Here is a 25,410-nt window from a genome sequence, read left to right on the forward strand (position 1 = left end):
TTTTTTAAATTTTTTTCCTAATTTTTTTATTCCCCTTTTCCCATATTTCCAAGCTCCTCGACTTAGTTCGCACTACTAAGGAAAAAACGTGTACTACGTTTAAACAAATAATTGGTCGTACGTTAACGGTGCGTTTGACGATGGTAAAATAAAGAGCGAACTCATGCGGATAAATAATAACGATCCGGTGACCCGCAAATTAGTAGTATTTTAGTTGTAGTATTAGTAATAGTTATTGTAGATGTAGTTTAATTGTAGTAGTAGTAGTAGTAAGTAGAAGTAATAGTAGGAGTAGTTAATACCATATACTGAACTTCAAGCTCAACGTCAAAGATTGTGTAACTCGCGTATATATTATATGATACGTATATTTATTATGTAATCATAGTTTTATAACGAATCGTTCGGGATATTATCAGTCGTTGTTTATTACCAATTGCCAAGGCAAATGTAAAACCATTTTAAACAATAACTATGTCGATTCTAACATCCCGAAGAACGAAAATAATTAATTGCATAATTAATCGTCGATTGTTCTAATCGTTTTCAATAGAATATCCTATCATTTATATTCGAATAAATCATTTATTTATAGATCTCTGTAACGTTCGAAGAAAAAATTTTCTAACATTATAATAATAATAATGATAATCCTCGATTCGAACATTCCAACATGAACGAAAATGATTTATCGCATATTTAATTGTCGATCGAATATTTAAAATATTTGTATTGAAATATTTTTCAATTATTTCTATATTCCAGTATTAATACAAATTTTGATCTTTCCAATTTCCACGAAATTGAATATTTCATTCCACGAACACGATTACTCTTTTTCGAATTACAATTTCTTAGCTAATTTTAAAACTTGCCTCTCTTTCACTAACTCCTTTTTTTTTATTTTATTTTCTGTTTTATTTCACAAAAATACCGATTCATTCATTCATTATTATTACATCTTTAGAAAATTTTCTAGTATTCTTAGGAGTACCACCCTATATATCCCGTTCTACGTGAAAGGAGTTAACAACTACGAAAAGAAAAAGCAAGCATGTCCTCCCTCTCACCCTCCAACTCTTTCAACCTGCACCACCATTCGCCTAACTTCGTCCTTAATTCGTCGCTTGGTGTCTGCACTTTATGCGCCAGCCGATCTTGATTGCATTCGATCGCGGTAATAAATTTTCCGATCGAGTGCCAAAGTTCCAGCCAATATTTCTCTTCTAGATGGTATTACTTACGTATGTATATTCCTATTTCAAAAGGTACGAGGAAAAGGGTAAGGGTAGAACGAGGGGGAAAAGGTAGGGGGGGTTAAGAGGATCAGATTTTCAATGGTAAAGTTCTGGTATCCTCATTTGGCTAATGAAAGAAGGTTCTTTCTGTTTCTTTCTTATTAGATATATATATATATATGTGTGTGTGTGTAACATTTATGAACAATATTTATTATATTAAATTGTGTGTGTGTGTGTGTGTATGTGTAATAGATGAAAGTCAGTCAAAAGCAATAGGAAATGTTGAATTGAACGTCTCGGTTTCTCACGATGAAAGGGAACATCCAGCACATGATTATCGACAAAATGTAATTCACGAAGTGCCAACAACAATGGATTTCCAATGGCACGATAATAGGTTTCCATTAAATAACTTGGCTATCTTGATATACTGGAAAAGAGAGGTAGCTAGGTAGGTAGGTAGGTAGGTATCTCTCAAAGCTTGCGATCGAAAGTTCTGATCGATTGATTGAAAAGTTTCTTATACGTCATTCTTGTCGTTATTGTCATTCCTCGAGAATTCTTCAATTGATATTATTAAAACGAGATGATATTGAGTTACTTTGAATATAGAATTTTTTTCCTTTTTTATTTCTTTTTTTATTTTTTTTTTATTTTTGACATAGTTTAATGTTATAAAATATTTGCAATCGATTTCATTTGATTCAGTCGTTTAAATTGATGTATTCGTTTGAACGATAAAATTCATCGTATCGTTTTTTTTAAATTTGTCATTTCGTTTCTTTACTCGAATGAAATTTTTTCTTATCGTTTGATTTCTAATCGTTCATTTTTTATTATGTTCGTATGTCACAAATTTGATTTTTATTTGCTTAGTTCATCGAACTTTTATTTCATTCTTCTATTCATTTGTTATTTTTATTTTCAATTCATATAAGTAATATATATTTCAAAATGATTTCTATATTTCGTATATAGATATTTTTCTAATCGTGGGATTTCTCTAATAGGCCGTGGTTTATGGTTAACCGATAATAATATATCAAAAGGATGGAATGAATACCCATACCCGAAGGATGACATTGCCTACTTTCGATCGAATATACCAAACAAATTTTTCCTCGTAAATCATACGACACAGGTTACAAGTGACGTTATTTTAAATTTTCGAAAGATACTTTCACGTGGAGAAAATACCAAGCTTCCTGTGTATGAGATATTAATAGCTGAATCTTAATACCCGTGCCAAACGGGTAATCCGTCGAGAAAAAGATATCAAATTTTCGACTATGGCTTTTCAACGTTAACACATTTATTATCAATTTTACCATCAACTAAATAATAATAATAATAATAATAATAAAAGAAACTAAAAAAACATATGTATAAAAAAAAGAAGAAACAAAGTAACGCAATAAATCAATCATTTATAAATTCAACTTTCATTTATATAAAATTACCCTACATACGTATCATTGAATGATAGTACAACCCTAATATGGGTCGTCAGACCGTACATACGGGTCTTTTGTATGGACGACCCGTATATAGGTCGGTACTATTGAAAGAATTATATATAGAAAAAGAAGATAAATATATGATAAATAATTCGACGAAATCATTTTAAATCCTTTCATTGAAAAGACAAAGACAAAAAAAACAAAAAACAAAGTAACAAAAACAATTACAAAGTTTAATATGAATAAAGTCTAATATACTTTATCTAATTAAAGAACATTCGTGTTCGGAACGGGAGTGGGTGGTAGGAAGGGGATTTGTTTTATCCGTTTCATTTGAAAAACACTAAAGAGTTAAACTATATTTATTATAAAACAGGTTTCACGATATTATCTAAAGTTTAATATCTTGTTGCTTTAAATCGTGTATCCCATCCGATATCTTCCCTCTCTCTCTCACTTTATTTTTCTAACTCTTACTCTAACTCTTACTCTAACTCTTATTCTTTTACTCTCATCTATACAAGCACTAAGGTAAGATCAGTCATTGAGTGCACCTACCGCACTACGACAACCTATTGTCTTCCACCGTCGCGAGAACTCCTTGATTGTTAAGCTTCCTCGCGATGAGTTTAATACTCCTACCCTCATTCAGGAAACTACCGATCTAGTGAAAGACGGAACACAAGTGTGGGACGAAAGTAGGGGGGGGAGGAACGAAGGGTTGTTCAAGTGTTTACCAAGCGTGTAGACGTGTCGCCGGCTGCAAATCTTTCGAGATGCTTTTTATTTTTCATTAACGACCACGACGAAGATGATTATGGTCGATCGTGAATATAAAAAAAAAAAAAGATGAAAAAGAAGAGAAGAGAAGAGAGAAAATGTAAATGTAAACGAGTTTAAATCCAGCGCTCTTGTCGACTATTAAAACATATTTTCTTTCGTAATTTTTCTTCTTCGTTCATTTCTTTCTTTTTTTTTTTTTTAAATAAAATTTGATCCCGCATCTTTTTCAAATTATTATTTCAGGAAATGCATAGATCAATAATAATAATGATGATGATCATGATGATGTACTAATGATTATAATAATAATAATAATAATAATGATTGTGGATGATGATGATTATGATGATGATGACGGTTATAACGATAAAACGATTCATCCGTGAACAATTGAATATCGAAAAATTTCAACGACCCTCATCGAAATGGGACGGAAAACCGTAACTGCAGAATGCAACGGCGACGCATCGTTGGCTTTGCTCCACGTCGCGTTGCGGACTTGTATTCTGGTAGCCCAAATATACGCGGATATTTATCGACGAACGTTTTAACATTCAATCCAAACTTTTTCGTGGCGAGCCGCCATCGCATCGTTTCGGTAAGGGTTCGATGTTGGCGACTGGTTTATAAGGGATTTTTATATAAGAGAATTTATAATGTTTATATATATATAACGTTTCGACACGTGTATGCAATTGACATTTATTTTTTAATATATATATATGTGTGTATTTTTTATTTTATGATAAAACATTTAACGTGTCTTTCGCATATTATCATTATATATAATATTTATATTTTATAACATAGATTTATCTTTTTTATATATTATTTTGATTAATATAATATTTTATTTGACGAGATAAATTGTTTTATCATTTTAAAATATATTCGCGCTCGCGTACTGTTGAATATTTAAAAAATTATTATCATTATTATTATTATTATTTTGTGAATGATGGATATTGTCTAATGGTATTTACGTTAAATTGTTTTTACATTTATCTTCTTGTCCGTCTAGATAAACGTTTCTTTATTGATATTCGTTTTATTCGAAAAATTATTCAATAAGAAATGTCGCGTGTTACGTTTACGAACATCGTGTCTGACTAGACGAGGAAAAACAGTTTGGCCTACTCGACGAAATTGGTTTCATTACTGCAGCGGCTTAATAAAGCCGACTGCTCGAAGGAAAATTAGTTTCCCCCGAAGGCTCAACTTCCTGTTTTACTTTTTATCCTTCGCGAAATTTTATTCGCCTCTTTTCTTTCCTTCTCTGTTTCTTTTTTCTTTCTCTCTCTCTCTCTCTCGTCTCATTTCTGACAAATTTCTTTTCATTTATATAACAAAGTTTCTTCGAAAATAAAAACAAAATTAAAAATACAACCAACGCGATTTTATAATCGTTTTTTTATAAGCTTATAAAATTATTAACCGTTCGCGAATACTCTCTTTTTTTTTTTGATTTTTAATATTAATAAATAAATAAATAAATAAATAAAATAAGTAAAACCGAGAGAGTTTATATTAAAAGCAAACGATAGTATTTCTCTGATACATCAGATTGTACGATAAATGAATTCGTGCAGTGTTTCAGTCATTTATTAATTTAAAAGAAAAAAAAAAAACAAACTTACTAGACAACCTAATATTTAAATGATCTTTCAAGTAGATAGCAAAGGTAACACATTAGTGTAGTTATCCACAGCAAAGGGAATGTAGAAAAGCTTGGATCCGTGCTTGCAGAATATTCATAAGTTTTCTGTATAAAAGGGACATAAAATAAATTTACGTATACCTATATATACACACACACACACATACATACATACGTACGTATACACGACATATCACATACGAACATTTCATGAATATTTTCTGCTTCACGAGGAAAGTGTAATTCTGGTTTGCTCGAGGAACTACCACTTGTTTAAAGTGTGTTGTTAAAATAAAAAACGAGCCTTATACCAGAAATAATAATAATAATAATAATAATCGTCGCGTGCGTTAACGATTACTATACTTTTGTTGAAAATAACAAACGAGGAATTTCGCATCGTTAAATGCACTATTAACTTACATAATCTATACATATATATTTCTATTTAAATGTATTTATATACGTGTAGGACACGTGCCACGTTGTATTCCGTTATTAGCTACTTTTATTTCCTTCTTTTTTTAACTAGCATTAAACAAATATTTCGATGATGATTATTCTATTCTCGTTTTACGACATTCCGAAATGTTTCTATTATATAATACGTTTGTATTATATATATATATATAGGATGAGTTACGAACAATTTATTATAAGATCTGAAATCGTATTATATTTCATTATTTCAATCCGAATATATAATAATTGTGAGATATGTTTAATTATTGCATAAACATCGTTTTTCGATTGTCTTGTCTTTTGCATAATCGTTCAATTAAATTTATCGAAATTGTTATAATTTTATATTGACTCTCTCACATTTTATAAAAGTATACGTATGATGTATTTATTTATTTACATACACGGATCATCGTATACTATTACGAATTAACAATTTTGTATTTTGTGTTATCGATCGTATTATTATTTCTTTTTTTCTTTTGAACCGATTGGCAGGATTGTATGCAACATATGCAACTCTCGAAAATATTTCAACTACGATAAAGCAAGCACTCTTTTTCGATTATTCAACATCATAAACATTCGTTACGTGATAATAGAAAAGAGAGGAAAATATTATTTTTCGAATAGATATATATAATAAACAAAAATATATTAAAATTATTTACTCGTTAATTTGTTCTTCAAATATATTCTACGACATTTTGTGCATTAAAAATGTGCGTTAAAAATATTAAGTGTTATTTTGACTAAACAAAATAGATTAAAGAAGCAAGCATCAGCTTTAATAAGAATAGAGAAAGAGAGAGAGAGAAAGAAAAGGGGGAAAAAAAAAAGTAATAACACTCAATCGGTCAGAAGAAAAGTGTGTTAGTTGTCCCGGAAGGGAAAGGCAGACAGTTTGGCGTCGTATCTACTTAGAAGTGATGCAACCCTCGTATGTGGTCCGGCATGCGCTCTTCGAAGGAAGACTGACCTTGACTCTATGGTGACTAGGACTGTGTCCTGTGGAGGAGTCAATCAGCTGATGTATGTATTGTATAGTGTGGAATAAAAGGAAGGAAAGAGAGAAAAAAAAAAGAAGGAAAAACATACGCAAGAATTATCGTAAGTATGTTAAATAAATAATAAATCGAAGGGGTGATAATGAAGTAGCCCCCAAAAAAGAAAAACCGAAAAGAAAAAAAATAAAATAAAATAAAATGAAATTATAAATAAAAAGAAGAAAAGAAAAATAAAACAAGGGAGAAGAGATAAAAGGGAGGTAAGTTTAGGATATTTGTTCGGGAACGAAAGATGGTGACGAAGAAAGAAAGAAAGATATAAGGAAATGGGAAATAAGGAAACGAAGGGAGTACGGAAAGAGTGAGATAGATAAAGAAAGAGAGAGAGGGAGGGGGAGGAAGAGAGGAGAGGGAGTGCCATGATGGTTCCCCGATGAAGGGTCAGGAACAGGAGTGACTCCGTCTGGAGGGGGTGCTAGTTGCGGAAGGGGTGCGGGTTGGAAGGAGAGGGATGTATTGATTGCGCCTGGTTGGCACGACAGAGAGCAACAGAGCGCACGAGGGAGGTAAAGAGGAGGAGGTGAAGGAGGAGGAGGAGGAGGAGGAGGCTGCTAGATATCTAAAGAGGGAACAAGACGGAAAAGGATAGAAAGATATTATGAAAATAAAAAGTGAAGGATAATAGACGGGTACAACAAATTAAAAATGTGAAAGACAGTTAAAAAGATAGATAAATATATAAATTTTCGATCATTGTTATTGAAAAAGGATAATAGTAATATGATATTACTTTTTTTTTTTATTGTTTTTTTAGAAAAAAATGTTCTTGGGAATAACAAATGTAATATATTAAAAGATATAATATTAAAGTAGGTAATAAAAAAGATAGAATATTATCTGAGATAGAATGGATTTAAATGGGGGATAAGAAATATAATAATACGAGGAATATATAATAGAAATAGATTTGATCTAACGTTACGTTATAATTAAACGTTAGATTCCTTAACGAAAACCAATGCAATTCGACGATGCTGCTTGGCTATTCGATGTTATGCGATTTAGGTCGTTAGAATCGTGTCCTCGATCTGTCGATCGTCCCAACAACGTCACATCGTACTCTAACCCAAGAGATTCTCTTCCGGATCGTAGATTCTAATCGATAGGTTTGGCACGTTTAGGAAAACCCAGTACGAAAGTACTGTCGGGGTGGACGCGAACGAACGAACGAACGAACGTACGAACGGCCAAATGAAACCTTTCCAAGTTATTTCAATTTTATCCTTTGCCAGACGAAACGAAAGAGGAAAAGAGCAAGACGAGAGAACAACAAAAAAATGGGAAAGAAAAGAAAAGAAAAAAGACTGACAAGAGAGAGAGAGAGAGAGAGAAGAAAGAGAGTTTAGGGTTGAGGGAAGCGAGGTTTAAGAGTTTTTGTTCACCACCGGAGCATTCACTTTAGGAAATCACGAATGGAATCGACTAAGTGCCGTCTCCCGATGTTCCAATTTCGACTAGCATTTTTTCCTTTGTTCGTGTCACTTTTTAACCCAACGTTGTTTTACACGTTCGCGTGGAAAGATTGGGGAATCTGTTCTTTTTTTTTTTTTGTTCGGTATTAAATGGAGAACGATTAAAAAATTGTTGGTCAAAGAACTTCTTCTTTCGCAGATCCGATCGAGGTAAAAAAAAAGAAAAAAAAACAAAACACACGCGCGAGAAAGAGTAATCAAAGAAAAAAAAAATAGAAAAATGTCTGACATCTAGTTAAAAGTGAATAACGTTGTTCTTTTTCTTTTTCTTTTTATTTTTTATTTTTTTTTCTTTCTATCGTTACGCCACGCGCGAGTGTCCCATGGCCGATTTATAGCCAACTACGTCCCTGAACTCCTTCTCCTCCTGACGTATATTCCGTTTTCTTTTTTGCACTATGCTAAACTCTTTCATGCTCGATCCTGACGAGCCGTGACTCTCTTATCCGCAGAGGAGGGAGACGAAGGACGAGAGAATTACGTAACGATCATTGATCTCCTTCGTGCCGATAGTCCAGGAAACTCCTGCAGTTTCTTACCTCATCTTCATCTTCTTCATCTTCTTCTTCTTCTTTATCTTTATCTTCTTCTTCTTTCCCAGTGCGATTACTATTACAAATTTTCTATATTTCAAGTATTCTACAAATAATTCTAAACATTTCATTGATATTTCAAGAATAAATAACATCAATTATCTTACGAATGATATTACATATTTAAAAAAATCCTAATTATTGTTTGGAATTACGATAAACGAGAAAACATTTGTCAATTTATAATTATAAGAAAATATATCCGAATAGAATTTCGAAGATAGCTGTATTAAAAAGAAAAAAAAAACAAACAGAGAAAAGGAAATCATCGAAGAAAAAGTAGAAAGCGTCGTCCAGTTTTCTTTCGCTAAAGAGATTTTATCGTCGTGTAAAAAAATAAATAGATCTTTGTAAAGATATTTTCGTAGGAAAGTGAGACTTAGAAAAGAGACACAGAGGGTTTAAGGATTAAAAGAATATCAAGGCGTATATAGATGGTACGCGTGGCGTGGCAAGGCTTTCTAGGTATCGGGGAGAAGGTTGTGCGTAAGAGCAAAGAGGAGCTTTCGAAGGGAGGGTAAAACGGATAGAGAAAGAGAGAGAGAGAGAGAGAGAGATAGAGCAGAAATGGGGTGGTAACACTGTAGAGGGTAAAAGACATAGATATAGGTGAGTGGATGTACAGGTGGGAAACGCGCGCAGCTTTTCAGGTTTGCCAAGCAAGAAAAGGAGCTTGCCAGGTGAGCGGTGGGTCGAGGAGAAGGAAGAAGAGAAGGAGGAGGAGGAGGAGGGGGAGGAGAAGGAGGAGGACGACGACGAGGTGGAGGAGAAGTTGGCTACGTGTTATCGTTTGGACCGACGGAGGTTGAGCCGGTGCGACGCCAGCGTCGCCGACGCCTTTCTAGTTACGAATATATTTCCTCTTTGTCTAGCGTGTGGTATAGTCTCTCTTTCTATCCCCACTACGAACACCACCTCCACTAGCACTACTACCACGACGACGACGACGACGACGATAACCGGCAGCACCATCGAAGCAGTAGTACCACCACCGACAGCAACACCACCACCACCACGACCACCTCACCACCACCATCTCTACCTCCATCTCCACGAGCATCATCACCACCAACATAGAGAAGAGAGAGAGAGAGAGACAGCAGCAGCAGTACACACTACCACTATTACCACCACCACTACCAGCACAACCAGTGGCACCACCACTGCCATCATCATCGGCTGTAGCAGAAGCAGAAGCAGAAGCAGAAGCAGAATCAGAAGCAGCAGCAGCAGCATCGCTGCCGCCGCTGTTACCACCACCACCGGCACCAAAGCTTTCCACCACCGAGACTCCACCTCGGTCAGGAAAGAGCTTCCGTAGAGAGCTCCAGCAGCGGTTCTTCCTCAGACGTGTTCTCGTTCGCGTAGCGCGACGGTGGTGGAGCTTACGGAGGAAAGTACACGCGTTTTCGTGTTGGGAGGCTACCGGAAAAGCTCGTCTCTCTCTCTCTCTCTCTCTATCTCTTTAATAGTCTCTCCTATTTTAACACTTTATTATATCTATCTCCGTTAATCGCTTTCATTTTGTCCCTAGTATTATTTGACATCCTTCTCGCTCACTCTCTTTCTCTCTCTTTCTCTCTCTCTCTCTCTCTTGTAACCTCGTGCTCAGCTGTGTGTATATGATATATAACAAGAAGAGAAGGGCGGTGATCGAGGAGAGCTCCGCTAGGGGGAAGGGTGGGAAGGGTGAAGGAGCAGTAGTGGTGGTAGTGATAGTGTACAGGACGTTTAGATGATAGGCGACTCCCGGTGGAGGCGCTACTATCAACCGGTCCCGATCGCTCGGTCACGGTGACGCGCGCGTTCGTTCCTCGAAAGGCGTGTCGTGTCCTCTTCCTTCTCCGCCTCCTCCTCCTCCTTCTCCTTCTCCTTCTCCTTTTCCTCTTCCTTCTCCTTTTCCTTCTCCTCCACCTTCTCTACTACTCGTCCTACTCGTCACCATACTCTACCTTCACCTCCGACTTCAATTCTTCTTTATTCGTCCTTACACCTTCACCTTCTTATTTTTCTTCTACTCTGATCTCTAGCATCGTCATTCTATCCTGATACGCATCGAATAATAATAATAATAATAATAATCATCCGCGTCATTTCGTTTCGTTTTCTCCTACAATCCTCCTCTTCCTCCTCCTCCTCCTCCACCTTCTCCACCTCCCTAATTACTACTACTACAACTATATTTTCCATGAACTAATTTTTCTCCGTCACAATGAATATCCTTAAGATCGACTATTCCTCGTGTAACAATCTCCTCGAAGGACCAACATCTCTTCCTCCTCGTCCTCGAGGATCCCGTTGGCGGCCGCGTTATTCTTCTTCGGTTTTGAAAGAAGGATGAGCGAGAGAGACGGCGCGTTTCGCGACGACGACGCTCGACGGTCGATGTCGCCGTGCTGCTGCCGTCGTTATTCCTGCTACTGCCGTTGCTGCCGTTGCTGCCGTTGTTGCTGCTCTTGGTAGTGCGTGTCATCATCATCGTCATCGTCATCATCATCATTGTGTCATACGAATTGTCTTCTCTATCTCTCTATCTATCTCTCTCTCTCTCTCTCTAATTCGTTTCTCTGATTGCCTTATCAAATGTGAAACATAGTACGTTAGAACGTTAACGTTCGTACGTGTGTGTATGTGTGTATGTACCCCTCTCTCTCTCTCTCTATCTATCTATCTTTCTCTTTCTTTCTTTTACTTAATCTGTCTAACTCTTTTGATCTCTTTTTATATACATGTTCCATTATATATGTGCGTACACACATACATATACGTAGACGTTCACGTTGTGCGTGCTTTTGCTACCTCTCTTTCTATCTCTCTTTCTTTCTTTCTCTATCCGTCTATCTCTCTCTCTCTCTTTGTCTCTGTTCTGTCTCTCTCTCTCTCTTATTTTCTCTTTGTGCGCGCGCGTACGTACACGCCTCTCCTTTCCAAGCGCGTCCTCGTCGTTCGGTTCGGTTCACGCGCCTATGTTTCCAGTGACACGCTGCGGAACTTTTCCTTGCCAGAGGGACCGTAGAGAGAGAGAGAACGAGTAAGACTGATGAGATAAAGAGAGGAGGAGTTTTAAGCGGATATAGATGAGATACAGAACGAGAGAAAAAGAGAGAGAAGAAAAAGAAGAAGAAGAAGACGAAGAGGAAGAAGAAGAAGAAGAAGAAGAAGAAGACTTTGAATGTATGATGGGTAAATGAAAATGAAAGTAACCTAAAAGAAAGACAGACAGAAGAAGAAGAAGAAGAAGAAGAAGAGGAAGAAAGGAAAGACGGGGTGGTGGTTTTGGAAGAAGAGAGCAGCAAGAGAGAGAAAGAGAGAGACAGAGAGATATGATTAAAAGAGAAAACGAAAGTCATAGTGTGTGTGAAAGAGAGGAATTAGAAAAAAAAGGAAGATAAATTAGGTTTTTTATAAAGTCAAAGGGTGCAACGGATAAAAGGAGATAAAGAGGGACGGACACAGTGATAGAGAGTCTCGAGGAAAAAGGGGTGATAAGGGTGAATGGGATTGGAAGATAGAAGAAGATAGAAGAAGATAGAAGAAGAAGAAGAAGAAGAAAAAGAAGAGGAAGAGGAAGAAGAAAGTGGAGAGCAGCCATTTTGGTCGGTGGCTGTGCGCGTTGCCGATGACCGTGGTGGTGGTGTTGTTTGGTGTTTCTACAACCGGCGTTGTTCGTCCGGTGTTATTCGTGACTGATCATCGTTGTCGTCGTTGTCGTCGTCGTCGTCGTTCCTCGTTATCGTCGTCGTCATTGTCATCGTCGTCTTCGTCGTAATCGTAAACGTAAACGTAAACGTAAACGTAAACGTAATCGTAATCGTAATCGTGTTTTTTAATAGCAAGTGTTATCTCTTTATTGAGAGATTCACGATCAAGATTTGATAAGAAAGAAGAAGATAGTTATTCTGACGAATAAAAAAAGAAAAAAAAAATAAAGGATAAGAAAGAGAAAAAGGAAGATGAAAGGATAAGGAGGGGGAAGAAAAGGGGGGAGTGAAAAAAGAAAAAAGTAAATCGAGTGTGCGTGTGTGTGTGTGTTTGTATGTGATAATAAAAGGAGGAGAAAGAGAAAGAAAAGTGCGAGCGAACGAGCGAGAGAGCGAGTGCGAGAGAGAGTGAGAGAGTGTGAGAGAGAGAGAGAGAGAGAAGCATTGCAGGGTGCGTGTTGTGCGGGGGTGCACCGCTCTCCGGTGGGCATGGGGCTCGAGAGGGGGATCCGCCCCCTCTCGTAACAGCCGCGAAGCGCCAAGATTTCCCGCATCGAGTTCATCGAGAAATGGGGGCTGACCCCTGTCCTCAAACCGAGGCAGGACCTACGCCCCCACCGGAATGGTGCGGAGGAACACGGCGACACGAGGTACGATCTCTCTCATAAACTCTTATTTTTCATTTTATTTTTAATTTTATCTCTTGTCGTCACACACATTTATATATAATATATATATATTTTATTTTGCGAAATATTTTTCATTTGAGAATTATATTATCCTCGACAACCCCCTCCCCCCGTCCCGAATTACTTCGTCTTCACCTCTTTTCTTTTTTTATTTTGTTGGGATGGGCAAAAGGGCTGACAAAAGAAATGATTTTTTCTCTGCCCGAATGTTCTTTTTTCTTTTCTTTTTTTGGGGGTGGGAGTGGGGGTGATTTTTTGTTGGAATACGAATATGGGGAAATAATCAGCGAATTGTTGTATTTTATCCGTCCTGATCTGTCTTCTTGTTCTCTTTTCGATGTACTCTGGCGCTGGCGTTGGCACTGGTGCTGGTGCTGGTGCTGGTGCTGGTACTGGTGCTGGCGTTGGTGTGTGCGGGTTTGCGCGCGCGCGCACGCGCACCCTTCTCGAGAGAACCGACTTTCCGTTTGTTCGGCAACGTGACGCCCACCCCCGTACGCTGTCTATTGTATAATACAACCGCGTGTCTACTACATCGATGGCCCTTATATATATATATATATTTTCTTTTATTTGTTTCTTCTCTTATTGTCTATTACTCTCTTTATTATCTGTGTGTTTTTTGTGAATTCTTTTTCTTTTTTTTTTTCCTGACTACTTTTCGTCTTTTTTCGTTTTTTATTTTTTGATTATTTCATCGAGTGTATCATACTTCAAGTGTTCTATCTTCTTCTTCTTCTTCTACTGAGTTAATGTTTTTTTTATTTTTTTTTTTTTTATATATTTTTGATAAATCACTGGTGAGGATTAATTATATAATATTTTATATATTATAATTATTATTAAATTATTGATCATAAGCTTCTCGTGATCGATGTGCGCAAATATAAATTAGTTTCTTAACTCTCTAGTAATTGTAGGAGTTTTAAATCGTTGTAAAATATATCGAGTTTGATCAGTTACGTAGGATTATCATACGATATTTACGTGCATGCGATTTAGTATGAGATTATCTTTAGAAATAAGTATCGTCAATCACTTCTCAATCGAAAAAGATTTAAGTAATAATAGTATCAACGTTTTCTTATTTTATATGTTCTTAAGAAATTAGTTTGTCTTTTGCTTAACTCGAAGGAAAAAACTAAATTACAGTAATTTGCGTACGTGCACTTAGAGTTTCGAGCGTGGTAGTAGAGAGTTGAGAGAGAGAGAGAGAGAGAAAGAGAGAAAGTTACTCTGTGAATTAGTTAAATTATTTTCTAAGTCGGTGTCCGTTAAACTTACAATTCTCGAAATTATTTGAAAATTCTATTTTGTTTCTTTTTTTTTCTCTTCTTCTCTTTTCTAATTTAATTTATTTTATTCTTAGATAAAATATTATCTCTCACGAATATTAGCTTATTATTTTGGTCTCGATTAACGATTAATATTTCTTACATTAAATTTTTATTTACGATACATTTTGTTATTTGTGCATTTTTTTTTTGATTCTACACATTGAACTAAAAAACAATCAATTATGTATTATATACTTGGTGCGAGAGAATTTTGCATGAACTTAGAATAAATGTTTTTCTTTTTGTCGAACATTAGATATGTGTGTGTGTGTGTATATATATAAATATATAAATTTGCACGAGTGTTTTTTATTTTTATTTTTTATTTTCGTTACGAAACATTAACAACAACAATAATAATCAACTTGACCTCTCTGGTCAATTACGTATACATACACACGTACACGTACACGTACACACACTTAATTTTGTAATCGGGATATTTTGAAAGAAAAACAGAGAGAGAGAGAGAGAGAGAGAGACAGAGAAATAAAAAAAGGAATCGCGTTCATTTAAACTTTCCAATTGGTTTTTCCACGTTTCTTTCATGATATTTATGAAAGACGAGTAATCGTTTGCAAAGTAATGCATGCATGTACGTACGTACGTGTTTATAGAACGAACGCGTGGGCCCAGCTGTCTACTACGACCATAACACCAATCGTTTGATTACAAAACGATGCACGCGTTTTCGCGAAAATCCTTGAATACTCGCAATTAGAATACTCGCTGCGTTCGTCGATCTTTCGGCCTTGAAAATAATCCTCATACATTTTTCATTTTTTTTTTCTTCTATTCCCGTATCATCGATACACTTTTCGTTTCCCCCCCCCCGTTTATTTATTTTTTCATTTATCGACAATTAATTCGAATCGCAAATAACGATATTGTGGGGGAAACGATAAATAAATAAATTAAAAAAAGAAATACGAGAGAAAGAAGAAAAAAAAAAGTGTAAGAGAGAGAGAGAGAACGTTGCATTTTTTTTATATTTTTTTCTTTCTTCTTAAATAATCTCTACGTCGTGTTTGTGTTTAAAAAAATTGTCCTTTCGTCGATGTATATGTATTTTTCAGGCGCGTAAGATGGTGTCGTCACGGTTTTGTCTGAATAACTGAAGAGAAAGAGAAAGAGAGAAAGAAAGTGAAAGAGAGAGAGACGGTTCTCCCGATGTACAATTGCATGCGGATCGTTTGAGAGAGAAAACTCACTGTACTTATACGATTTGGCATCGATAACACTACTGGAACTATAGTTACACTTTTGTACCCCCTGAATTAGTCATTAAGAGAATGGCAAACACGAGGTATTCTTTATCGTAAGACGTTTTTTAAACAAGATTTCCAATTTAATTCATTAAATAGTCATTAGAAATTATTATTATTATTATTATTATTATTATTATTATTATTATTATTATTATTATTATTATTACATTATTATTAGCCTTGATAGTCTTTACTATAGTACGCTGAAAGCTTTGCGAACATATTTCAAACGAATTTATTCTAATTTTATTTTCTGTTTGATTTCATTTTTGTATAATTATGTTTTTTTATATTTTTTTTTTAATTTATCCTTTTCTTTATTTTGTTTTTTGTATTTCTTCCTTTTTTATCCACTTTATTTTCTCCATTTAATTTTTCAATAAGTAATAGGATATAATAAATGCTTTGGGACTTGGCTGTGAAGAACGTGGCGCACGCTCAGATTCTAGATCGGTGGCTTTTCGCGATTAGGTTTAATATTAATATATTTAATAAGTTTATTGAAATTGATATGGTCCAATATTTTGGATCGCCAAAAATTATAATATATACATAAATATATATATATATAATATTATAATATATAATAATAATATTAACATATATATAATATAATATTATAATATATATAATCAAAAGATATATACACACATGATAATATATATATTGATTATAAATATTTTTCAAACAAAGAATTTAAATATAAGTTTGAAAACCTGATATAAATTTATATTACTTTGATTATTTAATAATCGTATCTATTTTTCAGAAAAATCTCGTTCGCGTTTCCCCGAATGAAAAATTGAAAAATTTATCTGTTCTTTTTTTTTTTTTATTCTTTTTTTGTTCCTTACTAATTCGATATACCGGAAAGTTTCTATCGGGAGAAAGAGAAAAGAGAGACTCGGACGAATTTAGTGTCACACGCGGCAACGTTTTGTGTGTTTTCTTTCACGAGCGTCACTCGTTTCTATTCTTATTTGCTTTTCGATACGCAAACGAATTTTCAAATTGCCCACCTCCCACGCCTCGCGTTACGCGTTTCATTCTTCGCACCTATATATTTTTTTTACCTCTCTAAAAAACGTAAGAACAAAAATTAAATTATCTTTCTTTAGGAGAGAAGACGAAACATTTAAAAAAAAAAAACAGAAAAAAAATACGACAAAATATAAAATATTATTCGAATATTTGAAGTTTAAATGATCGGAAGAAGTGAAAAAAAAGAAAAGAAAATAAAAATACGAGTAACTCGAAAGATTTCGTTAAAACAGAACAGACCTAACATAATCGTCATTATTAATATATTATTTTCATACTTAAAATAACATGACACATCACACGACGATAAATCGTTATTTAATAATTTCACATTTCAAATATCAAGCTTAGAAGATTTTTCGAGTTTACAAATTCACTTACCGTGTAAGATCGTACAAACACATGTGTATACTAACTGATAATCAACATGAATCGTCAGGAATATCTTAAGAAAAGAGAACGAATGAGAGGGAGATCTAAAGAGAATCGTGATGTAATTCCATCGCGTGGATAGTTTAAAAATATCTTTGTTCTTGACCCGTTGGTTATATTCAGAACACGAATTAAAGTATTTCCCCTCCCCCTCCGCCCCTTGTTTAATTGTACATATGTACATATAAACAAACACATACGTACACATATAAACATAACAAACACACACACACACACGTACACACATACACACGTTTTGTTTTTATTTATTTTTATATTCTATGTGTTTGTATGTATATAAGTAAAGAATATCATATATATATATGTATATGATAATAATAATAATTAAAAAAAATAAAATAATATGTAAAATTATATTCTGGTTGGAATGAAGAGAACGGTCATTGATCCTTCTGTTTGCAAGCTAACTTTGATAATATTTCTACGAGAACGATGATGATTTAATATAACGTAATGGTCCAGCTTACGTTAAATGCGTATTACGACTATCTTTCAAGTTGAATTCACAGCGTTTATCTAACTAGCCTGTTTTCTCATCTGTTTTTGGACTCGTCAGTTTTCCCCTTTCTTCTTCTCAACCCCTTTTCCACTCTTCAAAACTAAATTCCTATGCGGAAAATATTATTCTCGTTACCGAACTGTTCCGTTTGTTCTTACGAAATACAAAAGTAAACGATTGTTCTCTACTTTTGTCGTATATCTTTTTTGTTTATTCTTGTTATTTTATTTATTCATTCGTTTGAAATAATTAATCATCGATTCGCATAGATTTTGATCTTGGAATTAAAATTCGTATCGAGAAAAAGCAAAAAAAAAAAATATAAATAAGAAAGAAATAAATTGCAGAATAATATTGTCGATTATTCGATCTTCGTATAATATATAATATATAATAGTTATAATAATATAATATATAAAATAATATAATAATATATAAAAAGTTAAAATAATATATAAAATATAAAGAAAATATTAAAAATGAAATGTTATTAGAATTATCTATCAAACGGGGTGTAATAAATCGAAAAAAAAATTCATAATAATTTCAATTATAATGGTTTTTCTTTTTTTTTCTTTTTTATTTCTTGTTTCCGATTGAACGATATAAAATGGATGATTATAATGATAATAATGATGATGATAGGTTTGGAGAATAAAGTATTGAAAAGAATAGAAAAGCTACGAAATATGACTGTTCTCGATAGCATGATAAACGAATGATATCATCAGGATTATATTAAACGACATACTATGATGAGCTATCTAGTGTTAGGAAAAGATATTTTTTAATATTGTCGAATATGACAGAAAATTTACGAATATAACGGTTAATCACGTTATCATACTTTAATACTTAGTTATGGCTTTGTGAAAACTGAAACTTCAGTGTCCTATCGATATCATCGATATTATAACCTTTTATTGTCTCTCATCGATACTCATCAAGCTACCGTTAAATCCATAATGACACTTTTTGTCATATAAATGGATTACACGAGAAAAAATTCGATAGGTCCAATTAATATTTTCGAACATTTTTCATGGGACATTTTGTAATTACTTTTTATCCGACACCTGGTATTATTTATGTCATTTTTTTCTTTTTACATAAACGTACGGGTGGGTTCAATTCATTTTTGTAGAGAGATACACAATTATATAATTATATGAAATTATTTTAATAAATAATATATATCTATTAATTTTTTATTTAAATTAGATATAATTTTGACATATCATTGATTCATTTATATATCGATTAAAGTATTTAATTATTGAAAATAAAAATAGTACACATTTGTTTTTGAGATTCGAGTTTATAGATTAACAATTTTTAATATACATATATATCATAAACGAGATTCGAATATATGTACATTCGAATGAAATATGTTTATTGATATTTGTATATATGTCATATGTAAAATATTGACAAATTAATCTTCCACAGAGTTAGACTATTTGATAGATGATTATATCAATTGGTGCATGCGCAAACGAGATATCGAAGGAACGTTAGCTTAACGTGGGCGTTTTGATCCTCGTTTTCACGTGCGTGAATGCACCAAAGCGAGGGTGTTTGTATATCATCCAAAAAGAGAGTGAGAGAGAGAGAAAGAAAAGCTCATTGTATTCTTTTAGATAACTATACCTTGCCAACATATTTAAATAATCGAGACACCTGCTTATCTCGTATGAATTCTGTTCGAAAAATTTTATAACATGCAAGTTATCTAAACCCATTTATTCGTGTTAAATGAAAAGAACCAAATTTTCCATACACTTTTACCACGAACAAAAATTGATAATATTTTATATACAAGAAAAACATAATAAATATCTTAAAATGTATTTCTTATACGAGAAAAAGAAATAGTGAATTTCGTTTAGAAAATTTATAATAAAGAAGTAGTTCAATACTGATCGTTGAGACGAGTAGTATTCGACAAAAATTGCTGACACTTTTTAATTGCTGTCTCGACAGACTTATTAGCCTCTTTTTCTACTTCTATTTTTCGCATACTCGAAATATAATAGGAGTATCCTATTGTAGCCGAAAATACGTTTGCAGGAGTACGTAAGATGGTAATGGGGTGTGGATGTGGGGGTGGGGGTGGGGGTGGGGTGGGAGAGGATAGGTCAAAGAAGGAAAAAAAAAAAGGCAAGTAGTTGTGGCCAGGGCTGTTAAACTCTTCTTCAGAATTCTGAATTAATAATGAAGTGAATGTGCGAGGGAAGGAAAGATAAAGAGAACTAGATGATACTTCATCTTCAGTGATACTACCTACGATGCTCTCGAAAATGTATATACTATCTAGTATATACTATAATATATATACACACACACACACACATATATATATATATATATATATATATATATAATTCTACAAACTCATGCAATACGCACTCAAATACATACACACACACACACACACATATATATATATAATTCTACAAACTCATGCAATACGCACTCAAATACATACACACACACACATATTAATACTGATACACCTTGGTTGATGAGTACAAGGTGTAGCTACTTAAGGACGCATGCAGACTCGGCTCTTTCGTGCTTCCTAAGTCTAACCACCCTCGAACTAGGTCACCTTCGTTTTCAATGACGAACACAATGCGAAACTGCACGTGTACGATTTTTCTTTTTTTTTCTTTTTTCTCTTTTTCTTTTTTTCTTTCCGCGATACACATTCCACTATTGACGCAATTGTATTTTCATCGAGATCGGTTTCTTTCTTCCTTCCTTCCTTTCTTTCTTTCTTTCATTCTTTTTGAGTTTTTTTGATTTTTTCTGTACTTTATAGATCGATTATCGAATTTCAAGTTTATCGAGATTAAAATATTTTCCATTGTAAAAAAACGAGTTTGCAATTAAGACTTTTTATTCGACATATTAATCGATTCTTTTTTTTTTATATTACATTTTAATTCAATGATTTTTAAATGAAAACACTCGTTGATGTATATATATATATTAATATGAAATATTTTAATTTATTGGATTAATCGGAAAGATTATTTTTCTTCATAAATTTACAATGTCACGTGTTAACGTAGATCGTTGAAAAAGAACACCGAGTATCGAGTGCGAGGGAATATCGATAGGCTCATTAGCAGTGGGAGTTTTAAATCAAAAAGAGAGAAGGGAGGGGTCTTCTGGCAGATGAAAGAATAACTTTTTCTTACACAAAGTTATTTTCTATATATATATATACTATGTGGGTATATAAGTTACGTAATAAATATCGTAAAAAAGAACCTTTCGTCATTGCTGATACGAGTATATAATGTCACATCAAATTTATCTTTAAAATATACAAAGAAGTGAACACACACGTAAGCCTATCATCATCCAATCTATTACAAAAAAAATAAAAATTAATAATAGAATAAAAAAACAAGTATAAGTAAGAACAATTAACACAAAGTATCAAATAATTGTGTCAATATCGTATTAAATATTTAGAAAAAAAAAATATATATACATATATTTTACTATAATACAAAAATAGTCTTAATATAACAAAGGTGAGAGAAAGAGAGAGAGAGAGGGGAAAGGGTTGGGAAGATTCTATGCATAGTTCGTGTCTCTTTCCCTGATGTAGGTCAGGTCAAAACGACGAATTATGCTAAGACACGTATCACGTGAATTCGATTTTTGAGGAGAGTCAAGCTTCTTCAAACTTCAAACTGGTTACTAAAAATAATACAAACGATACTAACTTTCTCATATTATCAAGAAATTCTTAATAATTATTATTATTATTTAGTCCTTAATTATATTAAAACGTGAATATCGTTTAATACGAATTCGCGTGTTAACGTTTGATATGTATATTATTATAGTTAGATTGCTATTAACGGATTGTAACTCTTCCAACATTGGTAGAAATGGGTGGAGGAAGGTGTCAGTCGTTAATTGGTAACGTGAATCGAGTTTAGCGATTACTCTCAACCAGAGAACCAATTTCATTTATATGACCGTATTCACAAGGAGAGAGAAAGAGAGAGAGAGTGAGATAAAGTGGGGAACGAAGGGGGAGAAGGGAAAGAAAGAGATTTCAAAATCGATTTCTGCGGTTTGCACTTCTGTGTACACTACTGATTGAACCAAAAGCGATCGTTATTCCCATTGCACTTGGGACGTATTTGATTCGCCAAGTGATACCAACAAAAATCTCCATATGTTTTTTATCAACTTATCAATCGCGAAACTAAACACAGTCCTTTTTGCCATATACTCTCGAAATGATAAATTCAAATGACTTTAATCGATCAGAAAAAAAAAGAAAGTAACAACTGATTTTACATTATGTTTGTTTTCCATTTGTTTTTCGATTTGACCGAATGTCAATTAAAAGATGAAAAACCTTCGAATTAGGTATACATTCAATTTGTCACAGATAAGTATTTTTATTCTAAACAATTGTCTATTACATACTGACCACCGTGAGACACTGGTTGATTACCCACATTTGGCAAAGTTTCTTGGAATCCGTAGGGTTAATTGTTCATTTAAAAGATCTGATATTCAAACAAATATGCATATGGCAAATTGAATTGATTCAAGAGTTGCAATTGAATGAAATATTTAAAATAATAATGAATGAACATTTGGATTAATTTCAAATTGTATCGACCAACAGTAAACCCATCCCTCGCCGATCCAATACTACTTCTTCGATTTATAATTCCACGTGGGTTAGCGGAGAATAAAAAAGAAAAAAAGGCAAGAAAAAGGAAGAAATGAAGAAAGAGGAAATAAAGAGGAACAAAGTGGATAGGAAAAAAAGATACATCGTCGATTCGTGCACGTCGAAGGATCCGCAGTGGGTTTCGCGGTAGCGCAGTGCGAGCTAAACGTAAAATATCAGTTGGCACGGTTTTCTATGCCAGAAACCCGGGGTTTCTGCTTGTCTGTCCTCTAACCTTTTAGTCGTAGCACACTAACCGCAGAGTGGGCCAACACGATCATAAACATATGTGTGCATTTACGTTGTGGCACCACACTACGGTTTTAGTGGGTGTACAAGATACGGATATACGTAAATATAATATATTCTGCTCGGTGCGATCGTAAACGAACCTCAACCAAACTCGGTATTCTTACACCTTCCTTAGATACGTTTTTTTACCTTACCCGACCTTGACTAATAACGTATAGATCTAACAACATAAATGAATACGTCAATATGTTAGAGAAAAAAAAAGAAACGTGCAATTTAATTGTAAATTAATTTTCTTTTCCTTCTTCTTTATTTTTCTTGATAACGAAATTCATTCGCCAGTGTTCAATTATTTTTCCTTAATTAATTTATCATTATCTTTATTATTTGTAAGATTATTAGAACAAAAGAAAAACATATGAAAATAATTGTATTTCGATATTAAAATTGTAATTTGAATGAATATTGTGATATTTGTACGAGCGTATAGAAAATTTCGATTGATTTATTTAAACGAATTTTCCGAACACGGAAATGAGAATTTTTATGAGAGTGAAAAAGAGAGAAAAAAAGACACGAAACGTAAGAGATCGCGAAGAAAAATGTTGCCATTCGTTGAAACAACACGGTTAGAATGAAAGAACGTTCGAAACATGTGTTCACCGTCTACTAAAGCACTTCAGGATATCTATTTCTGTTAGACGTCAAGTTATTCCGAGCTACGTTCCGGCCTCGCGAAGTGCATCGACTGTCATCGATGTTCTAGGAATAAAGCGTCGATCGTTCGATATTCACGATAAACAATTCTTTTTTTTTTTTTACGTTTACCCCCCTTTCATTCTCGTATCTTCTACGATACCGAACGTATAAAATTGCATCTTATCAAACAATATATTTTTTCATTCATTTTACACTGCATTTAGAAACAATATTTTCGTGATATTCTTTCGTTAGATGATAGATGTAAAAAAAAAAAGATAAAATATTCTAAGACGATTCGTTACAAAAGTCATCGATGAAGAAAACGATCTCGCGTTATCGTAAAATTCGATCTAAAGGTAACAAAGTTCCGGCACATATTTCCTACACCATTTCCCCCACTTCTCTTTCTTCTTCTTCTTCTTCATCTTCTCTGGGAATTAATGATCCGTAAACGAACGATTTCGTTTCATACATTCGCATTTATTCTAGACTTCAGATTTTTCCTAACATCACGCGACCAAGATTAATGTAAAGAAAACGAATTCGTTGATAAAACGTTCAACGAATCTTTCAACAAAAGAATCAAAAAAACTTTAACGTACTTTCAAATGCACACCCCCATTCTCTCACTCCCTGTGAAATATCGTTAACGACAAATTCAATTTTAATTTATGCGATTAAAGAATAACAAGGCGCGAGATTCGTCGTAAAAAAAAAAAACAATAAAAAAAAAACAAATAAAATAATATAATTTAATAATCTAATAAAAAATAAAAATAAAGTAAACAAAAAACAATCCTGAACGACGATACAATACATTTCCTAATTCTTGTTATTAATTTTTCTTATATAATATATAATTAAATAAATAAAAATTAATATAATAATACATATTATATATTATTCCTACGATTATAATTAAGATCATTTTGATAAACGTTATACCATTTTTTTTTTCTTAAATATATAAATATAGATTTAACGTTCGACAATAAGGAAGAACAATTTGCAACGATTGAAAGGAAAACGAGGCCGACTACTCTCCCCCGTTGATTTCCCCCTTTCTTTCTTTTTTTTTTCTTTTTTCTTCCTTCTTTTCTTGACAATTCCTTCTTGGAGAAGATAAAGTAGAGTGAAAGGTTCGTTTGGGGTATATTGCTATCGTTGGGGGCAGTGACGGGGGACAGAGGAGTAGGGGGGGGTAAAGAAAAAGAGAAAAGAAAGAAAAGAAAAGAAAAAAAAGATTCATCTGCCAGTAGATGATCCCTTTGTTGTTTAAACTGGATGCCTTTTGCGACCATTTTCTTCCTAGAATCGTTGCGTTTTTCTTGCTAATATTCTTTCTTTCTCTTTCCTCCTAACTAAACCATCCTCCCACCCTTCCTCACTTTTTTTTTCTTTCTTTCTCTTTATCTATCTAACGCCTTAGCCGCAAGGATTCGCGAGAAAAGCAATTCCCGACGTTACTTGGAAAGAAATTCACGGAACTGCGAGGCTGGGGGAAGGGACGAGGAGGAGGAGAAAGAAAAAGGAAATGGTACGAGGGATGAAAAGAAGAGGGTAGTAGAAAGAGAGTAAGGGTTGGTTGAGGGCGAGATACTAGAAAAGACGGGGTTGGGGGGTGGAAAGACGACTCGACAGAGTCGAATCGACCCGGAACACCCTCGTTTGTCCGCGGTGGGCGGGGCAAAGTGTTACAACCCCCCCTCCCTCCCTCTAACCCCCCCGCTACACTTTTTCCCAGGCATCCCTCTATTTTTTCTTTCTTTCTTTCTTTCTTTCTTTCTTTCTTTCTTTCCTTTGCTTTGCTTTGCTTTACTTTACTTTACTTTACTGTTCTTTTCTTTCCTTTTCTTTTCTTTTATTTTTTCTTTTCTTTTTTCTTTCCTCTTCTTATTTTTATTTTTATCCAGCTATGTTCCGCTTTTACTCTTTGCTATCCCTTACCTTAGGGAAACATGACTATGACACCCTTTTGCTCCGCTAAACCCATGATTTACATTAATCTTCAAAATA

General features: G+C 33.9%; 1 protein-coding gene and 2 long non-coding RNA genes across 22 annotated transcripts in view; all 3 read left to right on the forward strand.

Annotated features, from left to right (window-relative positions):
- The window catches only part of LOC122514084 (potassium voltage-gated channel protein Shaker), a 172,705-nt gene that overhangs the window by 132,818 nt on the left and 14,477 nt on the right, over positions 1-25,410 (forward strand). The window contains exon 1 of one of the 20 annotated variants that reach the window (XM_043630737.1): positions 15,740-15,768. The exons of the other annotated variants lie outside the window; for them this stretch is intronic. Within the exon in view, the coding sequence (XP_043486672.1) occupies positions 15,755-15,768 (14 nt within the window). The 5' untranslated portion in view covers positions 15,740-15,754. Of the gene's footprint in view, positions 1-15,739; positions 15,769-25,410 lie in introns of those variants that run through there. 20 annotated transcript variants of the gene reach the window in all.
- Positions 9,535-12,614, forward strand: LOC122514089. Its single transcript, XR_006302937.1, has 2 exons — positions 9,535-9,613; positions 12,569-12,614. It is a non-coding gene; the product is annotated as an uncharacterized LOC122514089 (long non-coding RNA).
- Positions 10,857-11,851, forward strand: LOC122514088. Its single transcript, XR_006302936.1, has 2 exons — positions 10,857-11,197; positions 11,712-11,851. It is a non-coding gene; the product is annotated as an uncharacterized LOC122514088 (long non-coding RNA).

Source organism: Polistes fuscatus, unplaced genomic scaffold, assembly GCF_010416935.1.
Source record: "Polistes fuscatus isolate 324 unplaced genomic scaffold, CU_Pfus_HIC Scaffold14, whole genome shotgun sequence".
Classification (NCBI taxonomy): domain Eukaryota; kingdom Metazoa; phylum Arthropoda; class Insecta; order Hymenoptera; family Vespidae; genus Polistes; species Polistes fuscatus.